At 39.9% G+C, this 24137-nt stretch overlaps 1 protein-coding gene across 5 annotated transcripts in view; it reads left to right on the top strand.

Annotated features, from left to right (window-relative positions):
* The window catches only part of TBX15 (T-box transcription factor 15), a 104576-nt gene that overhangs the window by 45279 nt on the left and 35160 nt on the right, over positions 1-24137 (top strand). For 4 of the 5 annotated variants that reach the window (XM_014847608.3, XM_044749343.2, XM_014847613.3 and 1 more), the window contains exons 2-5: positions 11853-12066; positions 16724-16825; positions 18505-18676; positions 19734-19901. In XM_014847608.3, coding sequence (XP_014703094.1) covers positions 11853-12066; positions 16724-16825; positions 18505-18676; positions 19734-19901 — 656 coding nt within the window. Of the gene's footprint in view, positions 1-103; positions 261-11852; positions 12067-16723; positions 16826-18504; positions 18677-19733; positions 19902-24137 lie in introns of those variants that run through there. The other variant, XM_014847621.3, reaches the window with a different exon arrangement.

Raw genomic sequence — 24137 nt, 5'->3', positions numbered from 1 at the left:
ACTCTGACAGTGCTTAAATGCCACGGCTCCTGGGCTCGAGTCTTCCTGGGCCAGGACAGGGAAAGGCAGTGCAGAGCCTTATAGGGAGGAGGGTGGGAGCAACTTTGGCAAGGAAATCCTGCTGCCTCGGTGACACCACCTCTCCTTCAGAAGGCAACAGACACCCAACAACACACAGCTATTTTAGAAGCTGTCAGTTTCTGAAATGCTGACACACTTGGAGGACACTGTCTCTTCAAGGGTCATTCTGACCCTTCAAGGTAGGTAGGCCTGGGGAAAAACAGAGGCATGCCTTAGCCAAGGTGTTAGCCAAGGAATGAGTGGAATTAAGTGACCTGGGCAAGATGACTCAAGGAGTCAGGAATGGAGTTCAGAATAACATGTTGACTCTTGGATTCCCAAATCAGCCTTTACACAGAAGACAGTGTTAGGCAATTCCTTACTTTTCCCCACCTTCTTCTTCTTGGCCATCACCAAAAATCCATCCTGGGGTTAGCATCCTTTGGAACTCATTCTCTTATGGAGAGGGCTTTAGAAGAAAAAAAGAAGACAAAAGAGATTCGGGAGCTGGGCTTTTCCTAGAGGGGTCTGGGGACTTGAGCTGTGAGGGTAGGATTCTAAGTTTTGCAAGCATCTCAAGCTGAGGTTGGTGAGTTGTAAATGTAAAGACACTGCTATAAATTAATCCAGGGTATTCATTTAACTCTCAGCGCTTGCTCTGTACCCCAAAAGTGGGTTCCTTTCTGTTGTCAAAGCCTTGATTTTAGGGTTTCTGAAGGTGTAGGATGGTGGATGAGTTCAAGCTTTGGAGTGAGAGAGATCCGGGTCCTTTTCTTTTCTCTGAAGCTTCTGGGTGGGTGGCACTGGGCACCTTGGCTGAATCTCAAGGATCTCACTCATCAAGTAGGGTTCTAATGCCCAACTCTCAGACCTTACACTCCTCCTTCCTGGGATGCTCCCTTAGGCTCTAGATCTTTTCTGCCTCCTCAGTGTGTCTTTGCCTCATCCTGAGTCAGAGGGTGAATGCTCTTGAAAATGCTGTCAATACGGAGTCAGGGGACCCTGCAGTTTCCCAGAGCTTTCCTGTCTTCTCCACCTCTTGTGGAGTAGTGCCCTTGGGCTGCTTCTTCAGTCAAGGCTGAGCTCTCTGCTTCTCTGTTCAAGGCTAGAGTTTGCTTCCCTGGCCCCACTTCCTGACTGAAGATCCAACATACAACTTTTCCCAATGGTCTGCCCTGTTTTCTCTTCTTTCAGATTTTAGTCATTTTCCTTCTCAAATAGTGTGGCAGCCATCATGGACCAGGAGAGCATCACTTAAGTAAACCCACACACAAACAGAATTTACTAGCTGCCACTTTTGCTATTTCTTTGCTTTCCCTCCTTCTGCCTTTCCATCATTTCTCCTTCTAACACCATTAAATTTTGATAGTTTTTGCTCTAGGCCCTGAATTATTTTCTTCACCATGTGACCATTTCCTATTCTACGTTTTAAATTTTCTTTATTAGGGTTTGCTTTTCTCCATTTGAAAGAACACAAAGTTTCTTTCTCCCTCTCAGATATGGATGGGGAAGTGATTGGGAAAAGATCTCACCCTTCTGGTCAGCTCCCCTTCCAAATGATGGAAGGAACTAACATTTAACACTGTGTGCCAGGAACTTTACTGAGAGCCATCAGTATGTCTGTTGTTTTAGATGAGGAAACCGGCTCAGACAGGTTGAATTGTTTGCCCACAGTCATACAGCTGGGTCTGTGTGATTCTCAAGGAGGACTGTGCTCTTTCCCCTTCCTGGCAGCTTTTCTGGAAACCTTACTTCACTGTGGAGAGGCAGGGACACTAGCTGTGTGGGAGTCTGAAGGGTGCAGGAGCTGTCTGTGGAGTCATCCTGTTCCTGAAGGAGAGGGTTTCTCTGCTGTCCTCCCCTCCACCCTCCTAGCATCATCAGCCCCAGCACTTGTAGAAGGGCTTGTTCCTTTCCCCATTTTATCTTCATGACTGCATGTATCTTCTCTTCTTGGGTTCATGTGGAGAACAGTTAGTATTTGAGAATTTTCTAGATGATCATGACTGCTACGCACAGAAGTGACTGAATTCACTGAACTCATTTGATACCTCGGAAAGATTTCAGGTCAGACCTTGCCAAACAGTTTTAACACAACTCACAGTCGTGGAAGGAAAAGCTAGTGGGGTTCCAATGGTTAAGACTTTGGGTGGAGGTAACCCTCTTTGGATTTCGTTCAGAACATGGCATTCAATTAACACGCCTCATTGCTAGGGATATATTGGTCTTCTGAAGAAGATCAGAAGAATAGTATTTAAGATTCTTTATCTGGCTCCAGGTCTTCCTAGGTCTTCTCCAGCCACATCTCTTCTCTTGCTTTGCTAAACATTCAGCGTTTCATTCATTCATTCATTCAAGAAAAACAACATTTTATTGAGTGTATAATAGGTGCCAGACACTGTTCCAGGTGCTGAGGATACAAGAGGAAGAATACAGATGTGGTCTGAGTTACTTGCTGTTCCGTAGACTTTACTGCCATGGCTTGCTATAAAATTCCCTTTTCCTGAAGATCTTTCTCCTATTTTCCCCATCCCTGCCTTTTTATCTCGCAAACATCTCTTCATTAGGTCCAGAAAAGACCCCTGGGCTGGAAGAGGTTCTTCTCACACCTAAACTCATAGCATTTTGTTGATACTCTTCTTAGATAATAATACATGAAAATTAGCATTCATATATTCGTTTTACTATGGACAAAGTATTTACATAGGTATACAGACACATACTTTGTTAGTGATTCATAAAAATTTCACGAAGTTGGTGCTAATGATTTCCTCATTTTACAAATGATAAAACTAAACCTTAAAGAGGTTAAGCGACTTGTTCAAGAATAGACAGTTGGAAAAAAAGGAAGTGAACTTTAAAACTTGGTCTTTTGAATTCCAATCCTCAGCAGGCTATGTGCCACACTGGATTTTGACTATGGTACTTTTATTAAATTATTTATTGACCTGTCCTGTCTCCTAAGTGATTTTGTAAGATCCTGAGGACATGGATCATATCTTATTCAATTTTGTGGCCCTCACAGTACCCAGCACATCGCCAGGCACAGGCTAGGTAATCAATAACTATTTGCTGAATAAATAAATGATTGATTGAATGGCTGAATTCAGAAGATTACTAGAGGGGTTGTTATATAGTTGCTCTTATATTCATTAAACAAGATAATTCTCTATGTTTGGCTTGATAGGTTTAGTGGATTTTAAACTTAGTGTAGCTGGTGGTGTCCTGAGTACAATTTGAAGGGCATTACGTTGTGTGTTCCTGGCTGTCCTCAAAAGTCTAACCTCCTTCGTGTTTGAAATTGCTACCTCCAAGGGCACTGTCTCCAGAAGTCGTAGTTAAATTACACTTGTTGCTTGGAAATTGGCTACATAGTTCTTCCTCTTTAGTGCATTCACATGAATTTGTTTATTGGTGCTCAGTGAGAATATTCCAACAAAGTATAGGACCAGCTCTTCTAGGGCCTTTGAGAGAAGCCCTCCTTTTCATGTCTTGGAAATTAAAAGACCACCATGGCAGATGTCTGGTGGTCCTATGCCTGTGGTAGTGGGGGAGGGTGTTGGGAGGTTGCAAGTAGTTGTGGTTGCAAAGAGCAAATGAGCAATGGCTTGGAGATGAGCACTGTGTCACTTCACCCAGAAAAAAATGCCAAGAGCCTCAGGGAGAGGCCTTGTTGACAGCTGCTAGCCTAAAATTGACTGGTAAATCTTGAAGACCACCCAGTCAATCATGATCAACTTTTGGAGGCGCTCTGGTGCAAGAGGTATTTAGATCGAATATAACCATGTGGCTGGTGACCAACTTTTGATTATTCCATTTATGCATTTTCTGTGCTTTCATAAGGAATATTTTCTGAACCAAAACTTGGTCTCCAGAATTTTAATTTTATGGGGAAAATGAAATAAAATATTTGAAATTAGGACTGTTCTAGAAAATCTAGGACCCGTATTTGTCCTTATTTTTTCCTGGTCTCCCTGATTAACTTAATCATTGGCATACAATCTTCTATGTTAATTTGATACTTCAATGTTTATAAAGTGTTTTCACATACATTATTAACAGATGAATTCTCCTCTAGCATAGATATCCATTTAGGACTATCAAAAACTTCTGTGCCCTGAACTATGACCCAGGTTAAGCCTAAATAAATGAAATTCTGCACAAGTAGGAATGACTTCAGCTGCCTTTTCTTGTCTTTCAAAGCTGTCATTATACATTTCTCAAAGTCCAAACATCTTCCAAGTACCTTCTAAGGTTGTTTTGCTTATGGTCTAGGCTAAAGCAAAGAGTGATTTGACATTGACAGTGATCTTCAGTGACCTATCTGTCACATTTGGATGTTTTACCCAGGGGGGACTGGGGACAGGAAGTGAAATACGACAAAAGAGGGGCTTTTACATTTGTACTTGTTGAATAATGTTAAGTTCGTGAAGAGACCTAAAATATTCCTAATATAACTGCCCTGCCACCGAGGAAGAAAAATTCTCTTCTGACCTTGGTTTGAATTTTCTCCTCTCCCAAAAGAACTGCCGATCTTTTAGTTCCATGGAGCTGAACAACCTGAACATTAGCTCTGCATTTCCAAGTTCAGAGTAGAAGCACACAGCTCTGCAGGTCTAGATCTGAAAACTGGGCAACAGCATGTAGCGGAAAGAGCATCAACTTTAGTGTCAGACTAACTCAGATCCCGCTCTGAAACCTCCTAGTTACATAATGTGAGAAAAGCCTCTTAATCTTGCCAAGCCTCAGTTTGCTCATTTGTACAATGGTAACGATAATGCCTACTTCAGAGGGTTTTCTGTGAGAACGGCACGAGATAATGTATGTAAGCTATCTGGTGTAGTGCCTGTTACTTCTCTTCCCGTTTTTGCTTCCACCTTCAAAGCATGTTGGCGCACAGGAGGCTGAACATTTAATGACATTGAGCCTTTGTCTGATCAACAAGAAATAGACATAAAAAATATTGCTGTCACTTCTTTGCAAAGCCTGTTTAAAAGGCTTAGATCTCAGCGATGACTTTGGGTCCTTGCCTCTGTGTATAACTGAGAGAGGCGCTGGTTGTCAGGTGGAGAGTGCTTTAAGCAGCTGAGAGATATGTGCTCTTAGTCTCCTTAATTGGATTATTGGCATGGAAATTGCAGGCTTCAGGTTACCTCCCCTTTTCCCAAATAGAACTCAGAGGGCATGGAGAACTCAGAGACTTCATTCCATTACTAAAGTCATCTAACAGGCTCATCTGAGTGTTTGCTATCATAATTTTAGTTTAATCCAGCCTGGGTTATAGTACACTCCCTTGAAGCTCTGGGCTGGGTATCAAATTTGGGCCCAGTCTGTACTCAGGTCAGTGCCAAATGCTCTGCTTCTGCCATATTTAGAATTACTCAATGAGAAGTTTCATCACCAGGTTTCGCCAAGCTACCTGATAAAATCTGACATCCCAGAACCAATTTCCACTGCAGAGGTCCTCTGGGAATAGGAGTTTACTTGAGCCTGGTACAGAGAGTGCTGCCCTGGGTTATAGGTTTCTGATGTGTGCCTTGGGGTGAATGGGAGCCCTGTGATGGCTGTGAGAGTCTTGGTTTCAGAGATTTTGGGACTTAGAAATTAGACCAAGCAGTGGCTGCCCTACCAATATTAGATAGGAAGTACCACTCAATATAGTCCTGTCCCAGTTATTGGGAGGAAAAAAAACTATTGTTTGATTATCATCTGGGTTGGGTCTTTCTCCTTTAATTGTTTCAAGCTATTTTATTTTGGGGGGTAAAATATGACAGCTAAGGTCAAGTTTTATGGAAGTAGTACTGTGCATCTAATCTCAGGAAATTCCACATCTCTTATCTGACTCTGCATTGAAACCAGGCTATTGTACATCATTCGTTTAGGATATGTGGCAAGGCATTAAACTCAGCTTATGGAATTCATATTCTGGAAGGGAAGACAAAACTATCACCTGCATTTAAAAGAAAACTTTGGTATAAATAAAATAAAATCTAAACTCCATATTATGACACCCAAGTTCCTCCCAGAATATAAACTTCATTTGGCCAGGGTGTTTTCTTTTTTCCCTGATGATGCCCCGAGAATCTGGAAGAGTGACTGGCACATCGTCAATGTTGAACAGTCGTTTAGTTGAGTTGGACTTGACTCTCCACCTCTGCCTCTTATCCTCCCTCCCCTCTTCCCTTGTGTGTTTTAAACTCTGCCATATCAGTATGTAATTCTCTAAAAATGACAAGTCCTTACTCATGCTATTCCTATTACCTTAAATTCTGTCCCCGTAATTTCTTTGCTTGCTCATATTGAACTTTTATTTCAAGTCCATTCTCAAATGTCACCTTGTAAAATCATTTTGATCTCTCATCATTGACTTGCTTGCTCTTCAAAGCTCCTTAACACTTTGATCCTTCATCTGTGGGAGCACCTATCACGGTCAGTCTTCTTTAACAGCGTGTGTGTCCTTCCTACCGGATTGTGAGCTCCTTCAGAGCAAAAGCCTGTTTTATCTGTGTTGGTCCATTAATATATAACCTGGTCTATACAAAGCAAAATGTTTGATGAAATAAAAATGGAATTAAATATAGTTTTGAATGCCTGTATTTGATGCCTCAAATGCCTGGATTTTGGTGTCAATAATGTATAAAATGGAAATAATAATAACTCTGAGATTTGTTCTGTTAAATGGTGTTATGCATGTAAAGTCTTAGCAGAGTGCCAGATGCCTCATAAGCACTCAATGGCTGTTGACCATTAACTTTTTGTTTGGGATGGTTCTTGTAAGCTCATATTCATCTCACTGTCCAAAGTCAATAACATTGTTAACAACAGAATCATTAGATTCTCTTTTTATCATAAAGATATAAATATAATTTTTTCATCAGGAGGATATCTTCCCCCAGCCCCTAATAGTAAATGTAATGAAACAGAGCCTCTGTGAAATTAAGTGACTTTTCCAGACCCCACTCCTGGTGAGGAGCAGAGCCCCAGGAAAAACGTGCTTTGTTCATTGTAGTAATGAATGATTCCTCAAACTTATTAGTTAAGTGGAGATGAAAATCACTTGAAAGACTGAAATATGTTTGAATAATGTCTAATTTTGATATTAAGTGAAAGAACACATAATTCAGGCATTTTCTATACATATCAACCATATAAACTTATTGCGGTTGGGCTGTTGTTAGACTTGGTGGTCTTTAAGCTGCACTACTAATCCATCCATTAAACGTTAGACTTAAGAGGGACTTTATAGCACCCCTAATTAAATGTGCATGTGCTGTGCTATAAAGATTAAGGAAAATAGGGACCAGAACAGTTATGCGGCTTGGCCAAGATCAGACATGTTAAGCCCTTTCAGCTGTAAGGATGGTCAAAATAGTTGAGGGTTGTTACAGAATTGCTGGCTGCTTGTATGAACCTAGTATGATCTTAGGGAGATCTGATCATTGGATCAAAATAGAGAAGACCTACATTCTAGGCCTTGCTTCTTTCAATTTTTCTTATTCTCAATGTCCTCATCCACAAAATGGACATAAAAATATATGCCATGTCTACCTCATCAAATGGAAGGATATATTAGATAATGTGTAAAACATAAATTAAGAAACTATTTTATCATTGCTACTATTTTGCATGAATTGAGAATTGAACTCGCTGTAAGCTAAACTCAACTTTCTGTGGGAACTTAGTGGTATAGTATCCGTTTCGTCATATGAAATAGGTCAGAGATAGAGAATGAGTGACACTATGAACTGATGCTTAGAATCTCTTTTTTAGGGATTTTTTTCTTTAAAGATTTTATTTTTTCCTTTTTCTCCCCAAAGCCCCCCGGTACATAGTTGTGTATTCTTCGTTGTGGGTTCCTCTAGTTGTGGCATGTGGGACGCTGCCTCAGCGTGGCCTGACGAGCAGTGCCATGTCCGCGCCCAGGATTCGAACCGACAAAACACTGGGCCGCCTGCAGCGGAGCGCGCGAGCTTAACCACTCAGCCACGGGGCCAGCCGCTTTAGGGGTTTTTAAGGATGGTGATAGCTATGCTGGTTTGACCCTGAGTCCCATGCTGTTCTGCAGGGACTCGTCGCTGGCTCAGTACAGGTTCCTAAAGTTTTCTCCTTCAAGTTCCTTAGTTATGTGTAACATTATCATTTATGTTCCTGATTTACTAAAACTTCCCTTGTTAAAATGCTGTTCACAAGAGATAGCTAATAGCCAAGAAATTTTTCCAGGTCATTCAAATGAGTTCCTAATGGTTAACTTTTGAAGGCAGGAAGTCACAAATTGCCAAGAATAAAAGAACTTGAAAACATAGAGGTGTTTTCTGATCTTCTCAGCTCTGGTTATATTTCTGAATGGATGACCAGATTTGATTGAAATATGCTGCTATGCATTTCTTACATTCATGACTTAGGTAACTTAATTATACATTCTGATTAATAGCTGAGATAATTGATCTGGTTAGCCTAAATATTTTATATAACTATGATTTAGAAATGTATTTTACAAAGGATTAAACTTTATTTTCACCTTGGCTGTTGATCTTGACTCTGAGATGACTATTTTAAGAATATTGTAAGATAGCTTGCATCACAGGCAGCTCTAACTACTCTAGGAATTTTTTAAACAAACTATATAAAATATATATTATTTCCAACTTATGCCATCTAAGAAACAACTGCAAATGGAAAATTACGTGGCGCATTCATGTTATTGAAAATGTGGTCTGGTACCTGTGTTCTCTATGTATAAATCACTTGGGCTTTATTTTGTGAGGGAGTGAGAATCTAGGAGAACAGAGTATTTCCAGGGAAACAAATAACTGTTTCTGAAAATCCTCTTCATGGGCAAATCCTACCTCTGCCTCCATGTCCTGTCTATTTCTTTTCTAGTAACCCTCGGGTCCCCAGGACTGTTCCAGCCCTGCCAGATCCCTTTCTTTTCTGGATTCCTGTGAGACATACAGGACAATATGTAATGTGTGGGAAACTGCATGGTAGTATTTGTCTCGGTCTCTGATTATTTGTGAATGCTTCAGTTTCCGCTTGTACTGTTAATAGCTTTAAGAGGAGCCCCATTGTGTACTTTGGTATTTCTCAGAATCTAGCACAGTACTGGGCACATAGTAAGCACTCAATAAACACATAATTAATCAACACCAACTGGGAAACTTCTTGAGGTCTGGGATTCTGTTTCAAATTATCCACATGGTACCTCATATAGGGCCACATGCTGATAGGTGCTTATTGATTGATTTGATTGAAACTATAAACAGAACACACACTCAAGTCTTTAACTCCTATGATAATGTGAATCTGAGCCCCCAGTCCTCATTTAACTTGTTTTGCCAAAACAGTTTTAGATTTGATGCTTCTAATTGAGGTTGCCTGGGTTATCATGGAAAGTTGCGTTAGAAAGGATTCTTACATTCTTCAAGTCATTAGAGGTGGAAGAGATTATAAAGGTTTTCAGTTCAGTCCTTCTAATTGCACAATGAGGAAATAAGTCCTTGTTACGTGGCTTGTCCAAGGTTATTCATTAATCCATTTAATGTTACATTTTGAGTACCCATTTTATTCCTGATGACACAGTGAGTTAAAAGTAGAGTCTCTTATTTCCTAATTCTCCAGCCATAGTCCCCATCCAATACCAACCTCAATTTGGCTACCATTAAAGATTTATCACTCTGTGAAGTGATATCCTTCCTTCCCCTCCCCCTTCCTAAACGCACATTGGAGAAATCAGATATGTCCGAAATTTCTGCAGGGCCCTGCTTAGCATGCCCATTTCCAACTTTTTCATAATTGTAGCACTCTATGGTAAGGAGATTTCATAACACTTTGCTCCCAAAGGTAGGGCAAGACTATTTTTAAAAATCTTGCTTTGAGCAGTTTTTGAAAAATTTTTGTGATAAGTGAGGAGCTCTTGGCATATCACAGAAACAAAATGGGATTTTGGAATCCATGTCTCAGGGGATCAGAATTACTGTGTGTGGCTGAGTGTGTGATGATGTAATGGCTCTGCTACTGAAAGGCATATAGAATCAGGCTGGGAGGGAGATTTGTCACTCAACAGCAGCTCTCATCTTAGAGAAGTAGCTCTGTTTTTCTGTGCTTGAAGGAGACCAAACTTAGTTCCTGTTTAGTCCAGGGTATAAAATCATATGCTTAGACATGTAAAGCCTAGTTATATTCACCTCCCCTCCTTCCCCTTTTTGTTAGTGAAGATGGTAACTGGACTAGTGATTGTAGATAACCTAAAGATTTTGGGCAGAGACTTCTACCTAAGTTTGGTTCAGTTCTGCAGTACCCTGAATGTCTTCAGAAGTGAAGGGTGAGGAATTGGGGAGGATGGAGAGAAGTGGCACTTTGCTCTCTGTGGGCTTTGGCAAAGTTGTGGGAGATGCTTGTCAGAAATGCTGCCTGGGTTTGAGAGGAATGTGTCAGGGCTAGAAGGAAAAAAATTTAAGGTATCATGGGCTGGGTTGTTTACAGGCCTAGATACCTGCTCTGTGGTAAGTGAGGATGGCAGCAGGGTGATCTGGCATTCTGTCCCATCTTTCTTCTGTCCTGCTATTGTCAAGGACTGATGCCCAAGGGGCCCTGACTTTTGACAGCATTGAAAAGTCAGTTGTCACAGTAGGACACTGCTGTTTCCATCTTTTATTTATGTATGTATTTATTTACAGAGGAAGCAATCAGAATCCTAGATGCTAGAGTGGGTTAGAGAAATAGGTTCTTAGGCTTGGCTTGTGGGATCATTTGAGTTAAGAAGATTGTACTAGCAAATCTGAATTTGGATAATCTTAGGAGATACAATTCTTGGCATCAGGCCCCTAAAAGTAAAAAAAAATTTAAATTACAGAAAATTCTCTGGTAAATCTGACTCTAGCCTTCTCCATCAGTGTACATGCTCCGCCTCCCCTTTTGTGAGTGCAGAAGACACAGGAGGAAAGGACCATCTGGCTCAGCATGCCAGCTTTTTATTTGGTTGCTCTCAATCCTACCTTCCTGTCTGGATCACCCCTCCCCTTTGCCCATACTTCAGAAACCAATCAAGGTGTCTCCTGAACTCGTTTATTCCCTTTGTTTCAACCGCCTTCTTCGGTAACTTTTTCCATATGCTTACATCCTTACCTCACAATAGTTTTTTTTTTTCGTCTAAAATGGCCTGATTGGACTCTTAGGAAAAGCCATTTACTCGAATATATGACAAAATGCTTCTAAAGATCCCAAACAACTTTCATTACTTTTGATGACCAGGATATAGAAATGGAGGAAAAATTGCTGTGTTTAGAAATAACTGATGGGCAGTGATGCTGAGTGGCATGGAATAAAAGAACATGTTGTTGTTAGCATTGAATCCCCCCACCACAAGTGAAATAGGCTCATCTTGATTAGGAGCTATAACCTGTAATTATCATTATTATTTTTTACATTTGGCATTTATTTATTTTGTCACCCCAGTTTGGCTTTATTCCTGTCAACATGGTGACATTAGTACTCTTTATATTGCCTATTGTGGACCAATTTTCTTCAGCTGTTGGTAAACTTACTAAAATGCCAGATGTCATGTTGGAAACACGAAACCTGAAAGAAGGTCATAAATCACAAAAACAAACCATAAAACACACAGAAAAAATACCCTGAGTGCTGTGCTCTCGAGCTTCCCAGCTTTAAGTCTCCTTTTGTTCACCCCTTTCCCCACTTCACCATGTCCCCCACTCCGCCTTCCATCTTTTAGGGCCAGGGGTGTGGGGGAGCCCAGCAGTTTTTCACCTAAGGCTTGATGGTTTATTCTGCAGATTCTGAGCAGAGCACTGGTTCAGACTCCGAGGTGCTCACTGAGCGGACTTCCTGCTCCTTTGACACTCACACTGACCTGGGCCCTGGTGCTGCAGGCCCTGTGCCTGCTGCCCTGTCTTCCATGGAGGAGATTCAGGTGGAGCTGCAGTGTGCTGACCTCTGGAAGAGGTTCCATGACATTGGAACCGAGATGATCATCACCAAAGCAGGCAGGTAAGGACAAGTTCCTTTGAATGGCCAGATTCAAAGAATGGAAAACAAAAGTAGGAGCTGCTACATTTTTTCTTTTCAGCTACTTGTGGTAGGTAGCATTGATGAAGCTGAAGCAACTTGCACTCACTTTTCTATATCTGTACGTCTTGGTAAAATGATCTTGTTGTGTTTACTGTGACTTTGCTATTTTCCTCCAAGGGCTACTCAAACCTAAATCACCTCTACCCTCACAAACATTTTCCGCCTACGAATGTATTTCAGCTAATACTGGAGATCCATGGTACTTAACAGCCAAATGGTAGATTTGCAAAGCAAGTGTTACTTCACCATGCAATGTTTTCAGGAGAAAAAAATTGCTCCCTAAACAACAGCTTGCATCTTCTAAGGCATTTAAAGCAGCCACACTTTTTGTAAGAATTTTATTTTTGGTAAGAATTGGGCTTGGTGCATCTTCTGAGCCCTGCTTATTGATCCATTGTGTTTTATTGTTGGCTTGAAATTATCACAAAATTTTAATGGTGACCTGGTGGAAACTCTTGCAAAATTGTTTACATATGATGATAAAAGTTTTAAAAACACAGTTTTCTTGAAATAAACACTTTTAATTAAGCTATTCCTTTATTGGTAAATTTCCCATATGCTGGATACTCAACATATATATAACATCATTTAAAGTTCATAGGAATCCTGTGAGGTAGCATATGATACTCCCATATATGGATCAAGACACAAAGGCTGAAAGAGGTTAATTAACCTGACTAAGGTCACATGGGTAGTAAAGGACAGCTCCAGAATTCTACACAAATCTGTCTGGCTCTAAAACAACAGTCCTAACTATTTATAACTCTGCACTGTAAAGAAGTGGTTGTAGTTTTCGCCCTTTGGATTCAAAATGAAAATTATTTAGGGGCTGACCACATGGCGTGGTGGTTGAATTCTGCACACTCCACTTCAGCAGCCCAGCTTCACAGGTTCAGATCCTGGGCATGGACCTATGGCACTGGTCAGCCATGCAGAGGCAGTGACCCACATATAAAGTGGAGGATGACTGGCATGGATGTTAGCTCAGGTCTAATCTTCCTCAAGCAAAAAAAGAGGAAGATTGGCAACAGATTTTAGCTCAGGGCTAATCTTCCTCAAGGGAAAAATATTATTCAAATAAAAATAAATTTGCACTAAGCTTTTGAGTATATAGGAATAGTTAATTAAAATTAAAACAAGTATGCTGCTTTCATATTTTCAAAGCCAATCTACATAGTCTCATGTCATGGAGACCAAAAAGACCCACCTCACTGATCATAAGCTGTCTCCATGAACATGGACAGTTAAAATAGAAGAATATTTTGATTGGGTTCAGTTCACTTGAGTGCATATAGAGAAACCTCCCAATAAAATAAGGCATAACAAAAATATGGGTTTAAAATGAATCTGAAATCTTGTTCATTTTCTTTCTCTTCTGGAACACTCTTCCTTCTCTATGTTTTAGTAGTAAATAAAACCATTAAAAGGCTTCTTAGAAAGAGCAACTTTGAAAGGGAATTACTTTCAATACCATGTCTTTTTTGTTGCTTGGGCTTCAGTCTACTCCTGTTCTACATTTTGAGATGTTATGGCTTGGAAGGGAACAGAGCAATTCAAGGAAAAAGTTTTTATTCTTTTTCTTAGTTTTTGGCAAGGGAGTTGGTTTGGAGAGAAGGGAAAATACCACTTTTTTTGTCTCTAAGATTTTCCAGTTTTTATTTTGAGTTTTCACTTACTACTACTCTTGGGGTTTCACTTACTACTATTGGGGCTGTGTATTCCAGTCATTTTTGTCCCTGATACCACTCCGTCATTCCCTGCACTTCAGTGAATTCAGTTCACCTGAGCACCAACTTGACAATTCTCCTGTGATCTCATTTCATGATTTCTTCTGCAGTGTTTTCTTTTCCACATCTGTTTTCATAAATTCACTTGATACCTGAATAACCCCAGATATTTCCAGCACAGACATACAGTTTGTTCTTTAGTTATGACTAAAGAAATCCTTTTGTTCAGGTTTAGAAACTATATTCATTGCTTCTGTACTGGATTGCTTCAGCTGTTGCTGTTGCTACAAGACGCTCTGCTCAAGTAATTCTGGAACAACTCAGAAACAAACAAAGAAGCTTTTCTCTTCTGTGAATTTTCTCCACCCCTCCCCATTCCCCCAGTCTATTTCTTCCATTTCACTTCATTTTTCTTCCTATGTATGTCGTTTACAATTTTAATTCCAGTTTCCATTTTCTTAGTCACATTAGTTATGTTTGACTCTCTCTTCTTTTTCCCCCCTCAGAAGATCTTAGTCAGCATCTACTTCTTCTCACACCCTAAACTGTAATCCTATTGATTCAGAACTACTGCAGTCCTCAACTTCTGAATATACCAACATAATTTGTACAATCAGCACCATGGACAGAGGTACTTGTAGGAATTAATGGATTTAGAAGACGCAAGAATCAGCCTAAATTTAGCTATAAAATTAAAACCAAACACATCTCATTTTGTGAATATGAAAGATTAATTTTTCTCTATGGTTTTATGAATTCACTTGATATTCTGTGCTAATATGTTGACCAAAAAAAGTAACTTTTGGTAAGTTTTTAAGAAGAGAATTCAAATATAGTCATAGAATTTTAAAACATGAGGGCACCTTGGAGATTATCTAGTGCTTTTCCTTTGTTTTATTGGTAATGGGGTTAAATGGCTTAACTAAAGTCACACAGGTCACTCATTTTAGAACTTGGGTACTGATAAGAGACTGGTAGCTTCTCCACTCAAGGTCAAATATGTGTACCAGACAAAACAGATAATGAATTTAAAAACATCTAATCCCTTTTCTTGAAGTCATCAGGAAAAGAAATCTGTCTCTTTCAAAGTACCAGAGTCTCTGTAGATGGCTGAGGGGAACCATATTTTCCCATCCCAGATAGCAAGTGAGAGGACCTTCTCTCCATCCCTAGCAAGATGCACTCCATTTATATATACAGGGCAATCATAAGTCATTGTTATTAAGAAGGGAATTACTGATATATATTTAAATGTATAGACCAAGTTTTCCCAATTTTTGGAAAGAAGTAATGTGGATCAAAGTGCCTTACTTATGGTGAATCTTAGATTTAGTCATTATGAGTAGCCCACCATCACATCTCATTAGCCCACCATAAGACTAAAATATAAGGCTTTTTAATTAAACTTATGAGGGTAGAGAGAGACAATCTAAAATGATATACCAATAGAAGCTTCTGAAAAGTTATAAAGTGGGAAAGAAGGAATGGTTATATATTATTCTTTGCAAATATTTAAGAATTAGCCATCATCCCTATTAAAGGGCTATAGTCCCTCTTGTGCTTTCCCCCAAATATGATTATTATATCACTGACCTACTACCAGAAGACATTTACCTATTGAGTTGCTTTTGGTGAGTAGAGGAGTGTGTGAATATCACAGAAAGCTCCTCATGTAAAAATTCAGGGTACATTTGCAAGATGGCTGTCTGGGGTCAGGGTATGGTCTATGGCTGTGAAATGGAGCAAAGCCAATTAGGCCGTATGTGGATCAAGCCTGTGACCTTGACCTCATTAGCACCGTGCTCTGCCCAGCTCGACTAACTGGCCCCAGATGGTTAAGTTTAATGCAGCATTTTGTGTACAAGTACCCTAGAGCATATTCAGGGCAATCCAAATTTTTGAACTGAGCACTTTTTATGTCTGGCTCCTAAATAAATGACATACAAAAAAGCTTGATATTTTTCTTCTTTCTTATGGTTAAAGAAGAATGGTGAATTTTATTTTAGTCCTTGAAACTCAATACCTCTTTTGGGCTGCTCCCTCTCCTCCTCTTCAATTATGAGAATAGTTGTAAAGTGCCATATCCTGACCTCACTTGCTTTGGCAAGTTTAACAAGCCATTGTGGTAGAAACAAGGTATTGCCCAGAGGCCACTAGAATTCATTTGGTATTTGCTCCCTATTCCGCAGGGTCCTTCCTCTGACACACACGTTGACAGCCTGAGAACTTGCAGAAATTTTTCTACAGTTTTATGTGTTAGGAAAAAAAGCAAACAAACTTTGATGGCCCTTTGTTTGGGAAGCGGTGGCACCTTCCTTTCTTCTTTTCTTGAGAGATTATTTTTAGAATGTTCATTTTCAAATAGACTCAATCAATCGAAAAATATTTCATAATCACCTACAATCAACTGTGATAAGCTAATTGGGTAATAAGAATAGTATAAATTGTTCAAGTATGTTAAGTACCAGAGTATAAGTATATTCAAGAATGTTATGACCTAATAGGAAATGTATGTGTAGATATTTACACACACTATCTATCTATCACATTAAAGATTAACTAACAATATAAACCAGGGTATGGTACAAGCCCTTTGAGTGTATGAATTAATAAATAGGTCAATTTAAGCTAAGAAGAGCAATATTAAGTTATTTCAGAAATATAAGTCCTCAGCATATTTTATAGTGATAATTTCCAAAGTGAAAAAAAAATCAACCAACTTTGAGAATTAGAGGACATTGGACTTTGGTGTGCTTAGAGTTCCTAATCAGAAGAGATTCTCCAAGTTTTTACTCCTGCTACTTCTTCCCCTCTGATTGCTGAGCTTACTACCTTATTCCCCTCTACAGGAGGATGTTTCCTGCCATGAGAGTGAAAATCACTGGCCTGGATCCACACCAGCAGTATTACATAGCAATGGACATTGTGCCTGTGGACAATAAAAGATACAGGTAATGATGACTCTGGGATGTGGAATTGTGGGCATCACTAACGTTCCAGGACAGTTTTTTAAACTCATTAGCTGAAGCATATTAACAGTGCACTGTACAATGCACCATTCAGGGAACAAGGATGAAGGATATGCCAATGGCTTGTGACAGAGCACCAAGCAGGAAGTAGTCACTAGAGATAGGAAATCAGGACTCAGTAATGGTTTGGTCAGGAATACTCCCTATATCTCTGAAGAGAGTGGGATTGTATAGTGTCTGCCAGGATAACAAAAATCAAATGGATCTAAAGTCTAAAATTAATTCAGTTAACATTGAAGGTGATTAACATATTGAATGATTTGATTTATGAAATGCTAAGTGAGTTGAGATAATTTATTTTGGAGAGGGGAAGAAGTGGACCAGTGCATTCAATTATATATCTGATGTATTACCCTGCAGTTGATGGAGGGGAAGAATAGGAGAACTGGATAAGATCCCAAGAAGAACATCTAGTTACAGAGAATTCTTGTTCATTAATATGGGTTGTGAGTGAGTTTGTTAAATCACTTTTCTTCAAAGTCATTAAAAGACAGCACAGTCTCTATGTCCCTTGGATGGTTTAAATGTAATTCTTGTCTGAAACAAGTTGTGGCTTAATCATATCAGTGAATCATGGCTCACTTTTGAAATATCTGAAAACTTGGCCTTAAGCCCATGAATTTGGAGGTGAGAGATGAATGGGGAAGACCAGGACTAGTATGATGGGGAAAAGAGCTAGCTAAGAGAGAAGCAGTCCTGATGCAGGATTTAGAAGGAGAGATGCTTCAAATCTATTTTAGAGGATCTTGAGAGTTGTGATTTGGACTAAGTGTCTCTAAGGGTCCAGCTTTCACATGGTCCTTTAGAAGTGAGAAGCAGGGAAGTGTCAGATCCATGGAGAACACTCTTCAGAACTACAGGGCAACTGGCAAAGTCTGGAAAATTGACCTCCTTTGCTGCCAACAACATCTCATTTCCAGTGGCTTTGTGGGAAAATAATGTGGAGGATGATGACGTTCAAAACTGGGTTCATCAAAGAAAACACTAACTGGGAAGACTTGGTGGTGTTTCTGGGAAGGGTTGCCCAAAGGCAAAGGCCCTCCATTGTCATAGAAATGCCTTAAAATTCAGATTGTTAGCAAGGAAATGGTTAACAAGTGAGAGGCTTGGAGGGTCTCTGCACATGGCTGTGTTTTATAGGACAATATGGAAGATGTTTCTAATAAGGAACCAAATCCTGAACAAGTGGCCAACAGATTATATGGTTTGCATTTGAAAGGTGAAAGGTTGCAGTAAAATACCTTTTCCATAGCTAGACATGTGGGTTCAGGATGCCTGTGTGCACACAGGGGTGCAAGGCAAGGAGAAGGAGAAGAAAGGAAAGGACTGGAAGAATGTTTTCCCTGTGAGAGCTGCAGCTTTGATCATTAACCACAACACTTCTCTGCCCTCCCCCACCCCATCTCCTTCTCCATTTCCATTTCATTTTCCCTGGTTATCTACCCTCTCTTATTCTTTTTTGTATTCTCTGTTTAATCCCTACTACTTCTCCATTCTTGTCATCTCTTGTCTCTCCTCTCTCCTGTCCCCACTTGTTTCCTGGGCCTCTATTGCCTCTTTGCATCTGTCTCTGAATTCTCCTCTCTCCCTCTTTATCTCAGATATGTGTATCATAGCTCCAAGTGGATGGTGGCTGGCAACGCTGATTCCCCTGTACCCCCAAGAGTTTATATACACCCTGATTCTCTAGCTTCTGGAGACACTTGGATGAGACAGGTGGTCAGTTTCGACAAACTCAAGCTGACCAACAATGAATTGGATGATCAAGGACATGTGAGTCAAAGAACCCCATCTCTCTCTCCCTCCCTCTTCCTCTTTTTGCTCTAGAACTGACTAGCCCCAGCCTTTTTTTGAACAGGTAAAATAAGAATCTCTAGGCCACTCAAAGTCATTTTAAGTAAGTAAGCATAAAAGTTTTTTTCCCTCCTGTGAAATTTCATTTTTTACAAAGCTAACATTTAGCAAATGTCTGCTATGCATCAGGTTGTGTTTATCAGACAGAGTTCTTGTGCCCTAGGGACTCATGGTCTAGTCATGGGGCAAGATGGAAACAAAGGACAAATTAAACAATCGTGAGAGAAATCACAACATTCACTAGAATAACTCACGGGCAATAAACTCAGGGAAACAGCTGAAGCGACAATTCTGGCTGATCTCTCAAGAAATTTATGAACTTATAAGAAAAGAATAGGTCTTAAGGCTTTCTGGGTATAATTGGAGCCTTGATGTTATTAATTTACCTTTGGCAGCAAAACATATACTGCATTTTCTCTGAATGCCAGGATCCGTAGTGGGTGTTATGGGAAGATGGAAGAAGCTAAAACCATGTTGCCTATCTTTAAGGAAATGACAATTTTCTGAGGAAGGGAAAACATACATAGACCATTCACTCAAACATGACATGTGAGAATGTCCATAAATTCAAAAACAAAGTACAAACAATAGCATATAGAATTTAAAGTCAGTATGAGCCCATGCTGCAAATCTGAAGCAGGAAGTAACAATTGTCACATGGCAGAGGTTCTGAGACCTTTTAGTGGAGTGTTGTCCACTGGTACTAAAACAGTCATTCAGTATTTATCCAATTAACATAAGCATATTACATCTGCCACCCGTTATTAGGATACCCTGCATTATTGTTCCATGTAATGCTATCCAATCATTTACAGTGTGGGCAAGTACACTGATTTCCAGTTTCCTGTACTTCCCACCCCCAATTTGTGCTCTTCCTACAATGCGTCTATCCTATGATTTATTTTGAATGAGAGCTCGAAAAGATGTAGGGACCTTAGAGGCAACTCTGGCATAATGTTTCCCCTTTTCTTTTCAGATCATTCTGCACTCTATGCACAAATACCAGCCTCGAGTTCATGTGATTCGCAAGGATTTCAGCAGCGACCTTTCACCCACCAAGCCTGTCCCTGTTGGGGATGGAGTGAAAACATTCAACTTTCCAGAGACCGTGTTTACCACGGTCACAGCCTATCAGAACCAGCAGGTAAGGGGCTGCCCTTGAGAGTCTCCTGCTGCATCTGCTTGTAAAGGAGTTGAGTCTTGTTTTTGGAAGGAAATGCTTAGTCCCTCCACCTGGCACTGAAAAGCCGAAATGAGAGACATCCGGTTTGCAGTGCACACAAAGCATTGATCATGGCAACACAGTAACGTCTAGTAGCAGCTGGCATAGTCTAGATTTAGATCAGACAAGATCTTTGACCAAGAGGGCTAAACCTCCTAAGTCATTTTCATGTTTGTCTGTACTTGTACCCATGTGCATGATCTCTGCTACATCCTGGAGAATGTTCCTCATCATTTGCAATTCCTTTGCTAGTGCTGAGGTTTGATTTATTCCTTCCCTCTTATCTGCGATTTTCCGTGTATCCCTCCGCCAGGCTACATGAAAGTCATCAAGCCTCTCAAACTGTGTTTAAGATCCACCGCTTCCATTTACACTTTCAGACTAAATTTACCTCCCTGAGATCACCAGCCACACCCTAAGATCTGTATGTTTTTACATCTGTAATATATTCATCCATCCTGTGAATATTTATTGAAAACTTAGTGTTCCAAGATTAGTAGAAAAACAGACCTGATTAAGACTTATTTCTCTCTCAAGCAAAGGAGAGTTTTAGTTGAGTAAAATACACATAAATACATATTGATAATACAATGGAATAACTTAATCACAGATGTGGACAAGGTGTTTCAGAAAACCAGTCCTTTTCTTAAACAAAGGATTTTTGTTTGTTTATTTTGCTAGAAAGTCTGCAAAAGTTTGGGGCCTGCTTGGAGCAAAATGAACTTGTGTTATAATACTCATTATCTTTTGTATTGGATACCATGCTTAGTGCTCTGACGATGAAAGCAAGAGAGGAAAAATATTCATTTACTAAATATTTATTGAGTGCTTACTATGGGCCAGGGAGGAGAAGCTGAGTTGTCTAACCTTTGGTTCATATATAAAGGGTATTTCTATCTTTCATAGTGTATCTGGAGAAGATTCCTTAGATGTTCTTTACTTTCAGAGGAATTTGACATATAACAACCCCTTAGTCTTGTAAATGTTAAGTACTATGGTTGCTGGGCTTTCTCAGCAGCTGGAAAGTGTTTTCAACTTCAGATATTCCTTGTGGATGCCACATTTGATCTAAAGTAGAAAGAGAGCTTTAGTTTGCTTTGGGGCATTATTTAAAAATTATTAAATCTTCTCAAACTCCTTAGATAGTAAAATTGCAGAGGCCATGGAAGATCCCTACAGAAAACTTGAATAATCAAGATTTTCAAGCTCTGATACAAGATGTAGCAGCAATATAGACATGGCTTTTTGAGCAACTGGAACCTTGGGATTAACTTTGGTTCTGAAGAGGGGGAATAAGAAGTTGAAGTTCTTTGGACAATCCATTGGGCTTTTCCAAGACTACCCCAGCTACTGTTTAGTCACCAGTTTCTCATGAAGGCAGAGGTGTGGCAACAAATATTCCAACTTTAGAATTTGGTTTGTAGAGCAAACACTGAAGAATGAACATTCTACTGAGATCAGTTCTAGAGGCCAGGAATGCTGATATTGTAACCCAAGTTGAAACTAGAAAGCTACAACTAGCCCTGTGACAACAGAAGACCAAACAGGGGTACCCGAAATCTCTTTCGCTTCCTCTACCTTCTCTCATAGGCAGTGTTCCTGTGTCTGAGTACATTCTACTCGAATCAATATTTTGTCTACATCTGGACTAGGGTGGTGGCAGTGGTGGTTTGGTGGAGGTGGAATACCATGATTAAGATCATGGCGTTTGGCAGCAGACATACCTGGTTTGGTTTCTGGGCCTTCCACTAATGAACTGTGTGACTTTGAACAAGTTTCTTAACTCTTTTCAACTTGTGTTTTCTGGTCTGAAGATGTCCCGGCCTCATAGAGTTATGAGGACTAGATGAGGGAACACTCATAGAGTCACTGACACAAACTTGCGTCCAATTAATAGTAGTCAGCCTACATGGCTAAATGGCTGGGTCTGCACAGGCATGAAGGAGAGGGGGTGTAGAGGCAATTTTCAAGAATAAATTGCTCATTAAGGAGAAAGTGGATTGTTGGAAATTGGAGGAGCTGTATTAGCTCTCAAAGGGATTATAATCAATAGGTAACTATTTTGATCTCTCTGCCCTCCTATCATGTGAGTGAATTCATGATGTGCTGACATTCAAAATAGATGAGTCATACTCAATTCTGCCCATTTTGAAATCTGGATAACAGCTTTCGCCTATTTAACAGATCTCCAGTCCCTGGCTAAATCAGCAAGCATGATTACTAACATTCCCTTTGGCTGTATAGATATGATTTAATATAATACAGTGCCGTCTAATAAAGCAAACAAATCTCAGGTCTTTCCCCCAGGAATCCTGAAGTCTGCATCCTGTAAGTCAGAGCTGTTACCTAACAATAATTTTCAGACTTCTCATGACAATGCCAGGTAGCACAAACTGTTCTCTTTTGTGAGATATTTCACCTATTGCCATGTTTTTATTTCCCTCAACATTCCAGAATGAAAAAAATTAATGTTTTATGGCAAAATTGTTTACTTCATATATTTCTTTTTAAGGGAGTGGTTGGGAGGCCTATGAGAGAGCAAAGAGAAAAAAAGTCAGTGGTAGGTCCTCATTGTTCTTAGGAACTTGTTTAGAGGAACACAATGAAGGAAGGACAATAGAGGGAATGGAACTGAAATGAAATGTTGCCCAGTCTTCATAAGGAAAGGCAGTGTCCTGTTCCACAGATAGCAATGTGCTAGACACTTATAGCCTTGGGTTTTAGTCCTAAATTTTCTGCTAGCTACCTATGTCACTCTAAGAAAGTTATTTTGTCTTTCTGGGCTTCAATTTCTTCTTCAAGAAAATGAGCAGTTGGCCTATGCTTTCGAAGTTCTCTTTTAGCTCTGACTTTATAATTTCTCCTTCCTTTTTCTCTGTATGCTTTTTAATGAGGGTTGGGGACAATTTATTGTTGTCAAACAGAGGCAATGATTTTCAAGTATTGAAAATTATTAGAGTGTGTCTGTAAACTTATTTTTAACCCTTACAATATTGTAGATTAATACAGTTTTGGCAAGTTCACCCTTGAGAGATGGGAACATGACATTTTGTTGCTGGTAAACAAAAGATTCCAAACTATACTATTCATTTGCGACTCCTCCCACTTCTCTCCGCTGTTAAAGCCTATCTTTCCTTTGACTTCTATCTTATCACCCAGGCTGGACACCTGACTCGTCCCACATCCAATCTGCCACTAAACTCTGTTGTTTCCACTGATGGAATATTTTCTTCTTTCTAATCTCATTGCTTTTGCCCTTATCCTGGACCTGCCTTACCCCCGCCTTGGGCTGTTGTGATAGCTACCAGCTGAATCACCTGGACTGCAAGCTTAATGTCTCATGAGCCATCACATATATTCATTTCTAGAAGGATCTTTCTTAAGCATGGCTCTGCATCATTTCTTGTCAAAAGTTGTCAATGACTCCTCAGTGCCTAGGGAGTAAAGTCCAGGATCCCAGGTCTTCCAGTTAAGGTCTTCTGTGGCTGATTATCAACTGCATTTCTAGGCTCATTCCCAGTGAATCCTCATGCATCCACAGGAGTTCAGCAATCTAATTAGAGTTTCACTGTTGTTGGTGCCTTGTATCTGCCTTGCTTTTGTCCATGCTGTTGTCTTTCCATGAATGCCTTTTCCCTTCATCTTCATCATCTAGATTCCTTCTATTCTTCAAGGGCAGTGCAAATACCATCCCCCAGCAGCTTTCCTTACATTTTTCAGCTGCAAATGAGCTTCCCCTCATTGACCTGTTAGTGCATTGTGCCTCTCTCTGACCCTTATCACATTCTAACCTGTGTATGTATCCAATCTTTCTCTCAATATTTTGAGCTTTTTGAGAACAAAAGTTGCACCTCTACAAAAACCAGCATGATATGGTAGAAAACACCAGGTTGAGAGTTAAGAGACTTGAGTTTGAGACCCAGATCTGCAGCTGACAGACTGTACCGCCTTTGACAAATCACTCCACCTCAGTATTCTCATTTGCAAATTGATAGTTTGATCTGAATTGGTGCTTCTCAGTCAACAGTCTACAGAGAAGGTTTTTATGGTCCACTGAAAGATGAGAAAAATAAAGACAGTATAGGGACTTTTTATACATGTAAACATTCATTTTATTAGTGTACACTTTTATTTTGATCCTTTTACTTTTTTGATAAT

Source organism: Equus asinus, chromosome 16 (genome assembly GCF_041296235.1).
Source record: "Equus asinus isolate D_3611 breed Donkey chromosome 16, EquAss-T2T_v2, whole genome shotgun sequence".
Lineage (NCBI taxonomy): Eukaryota > Metazoa > Chordata > Mammalia > Perissodactyla > Equidae > Equus > Equus asinus.
Note: the sequence above shows the minus strand (reverse complement) of the source record. Positions and strands in the feature narration are given on the sequence as shown.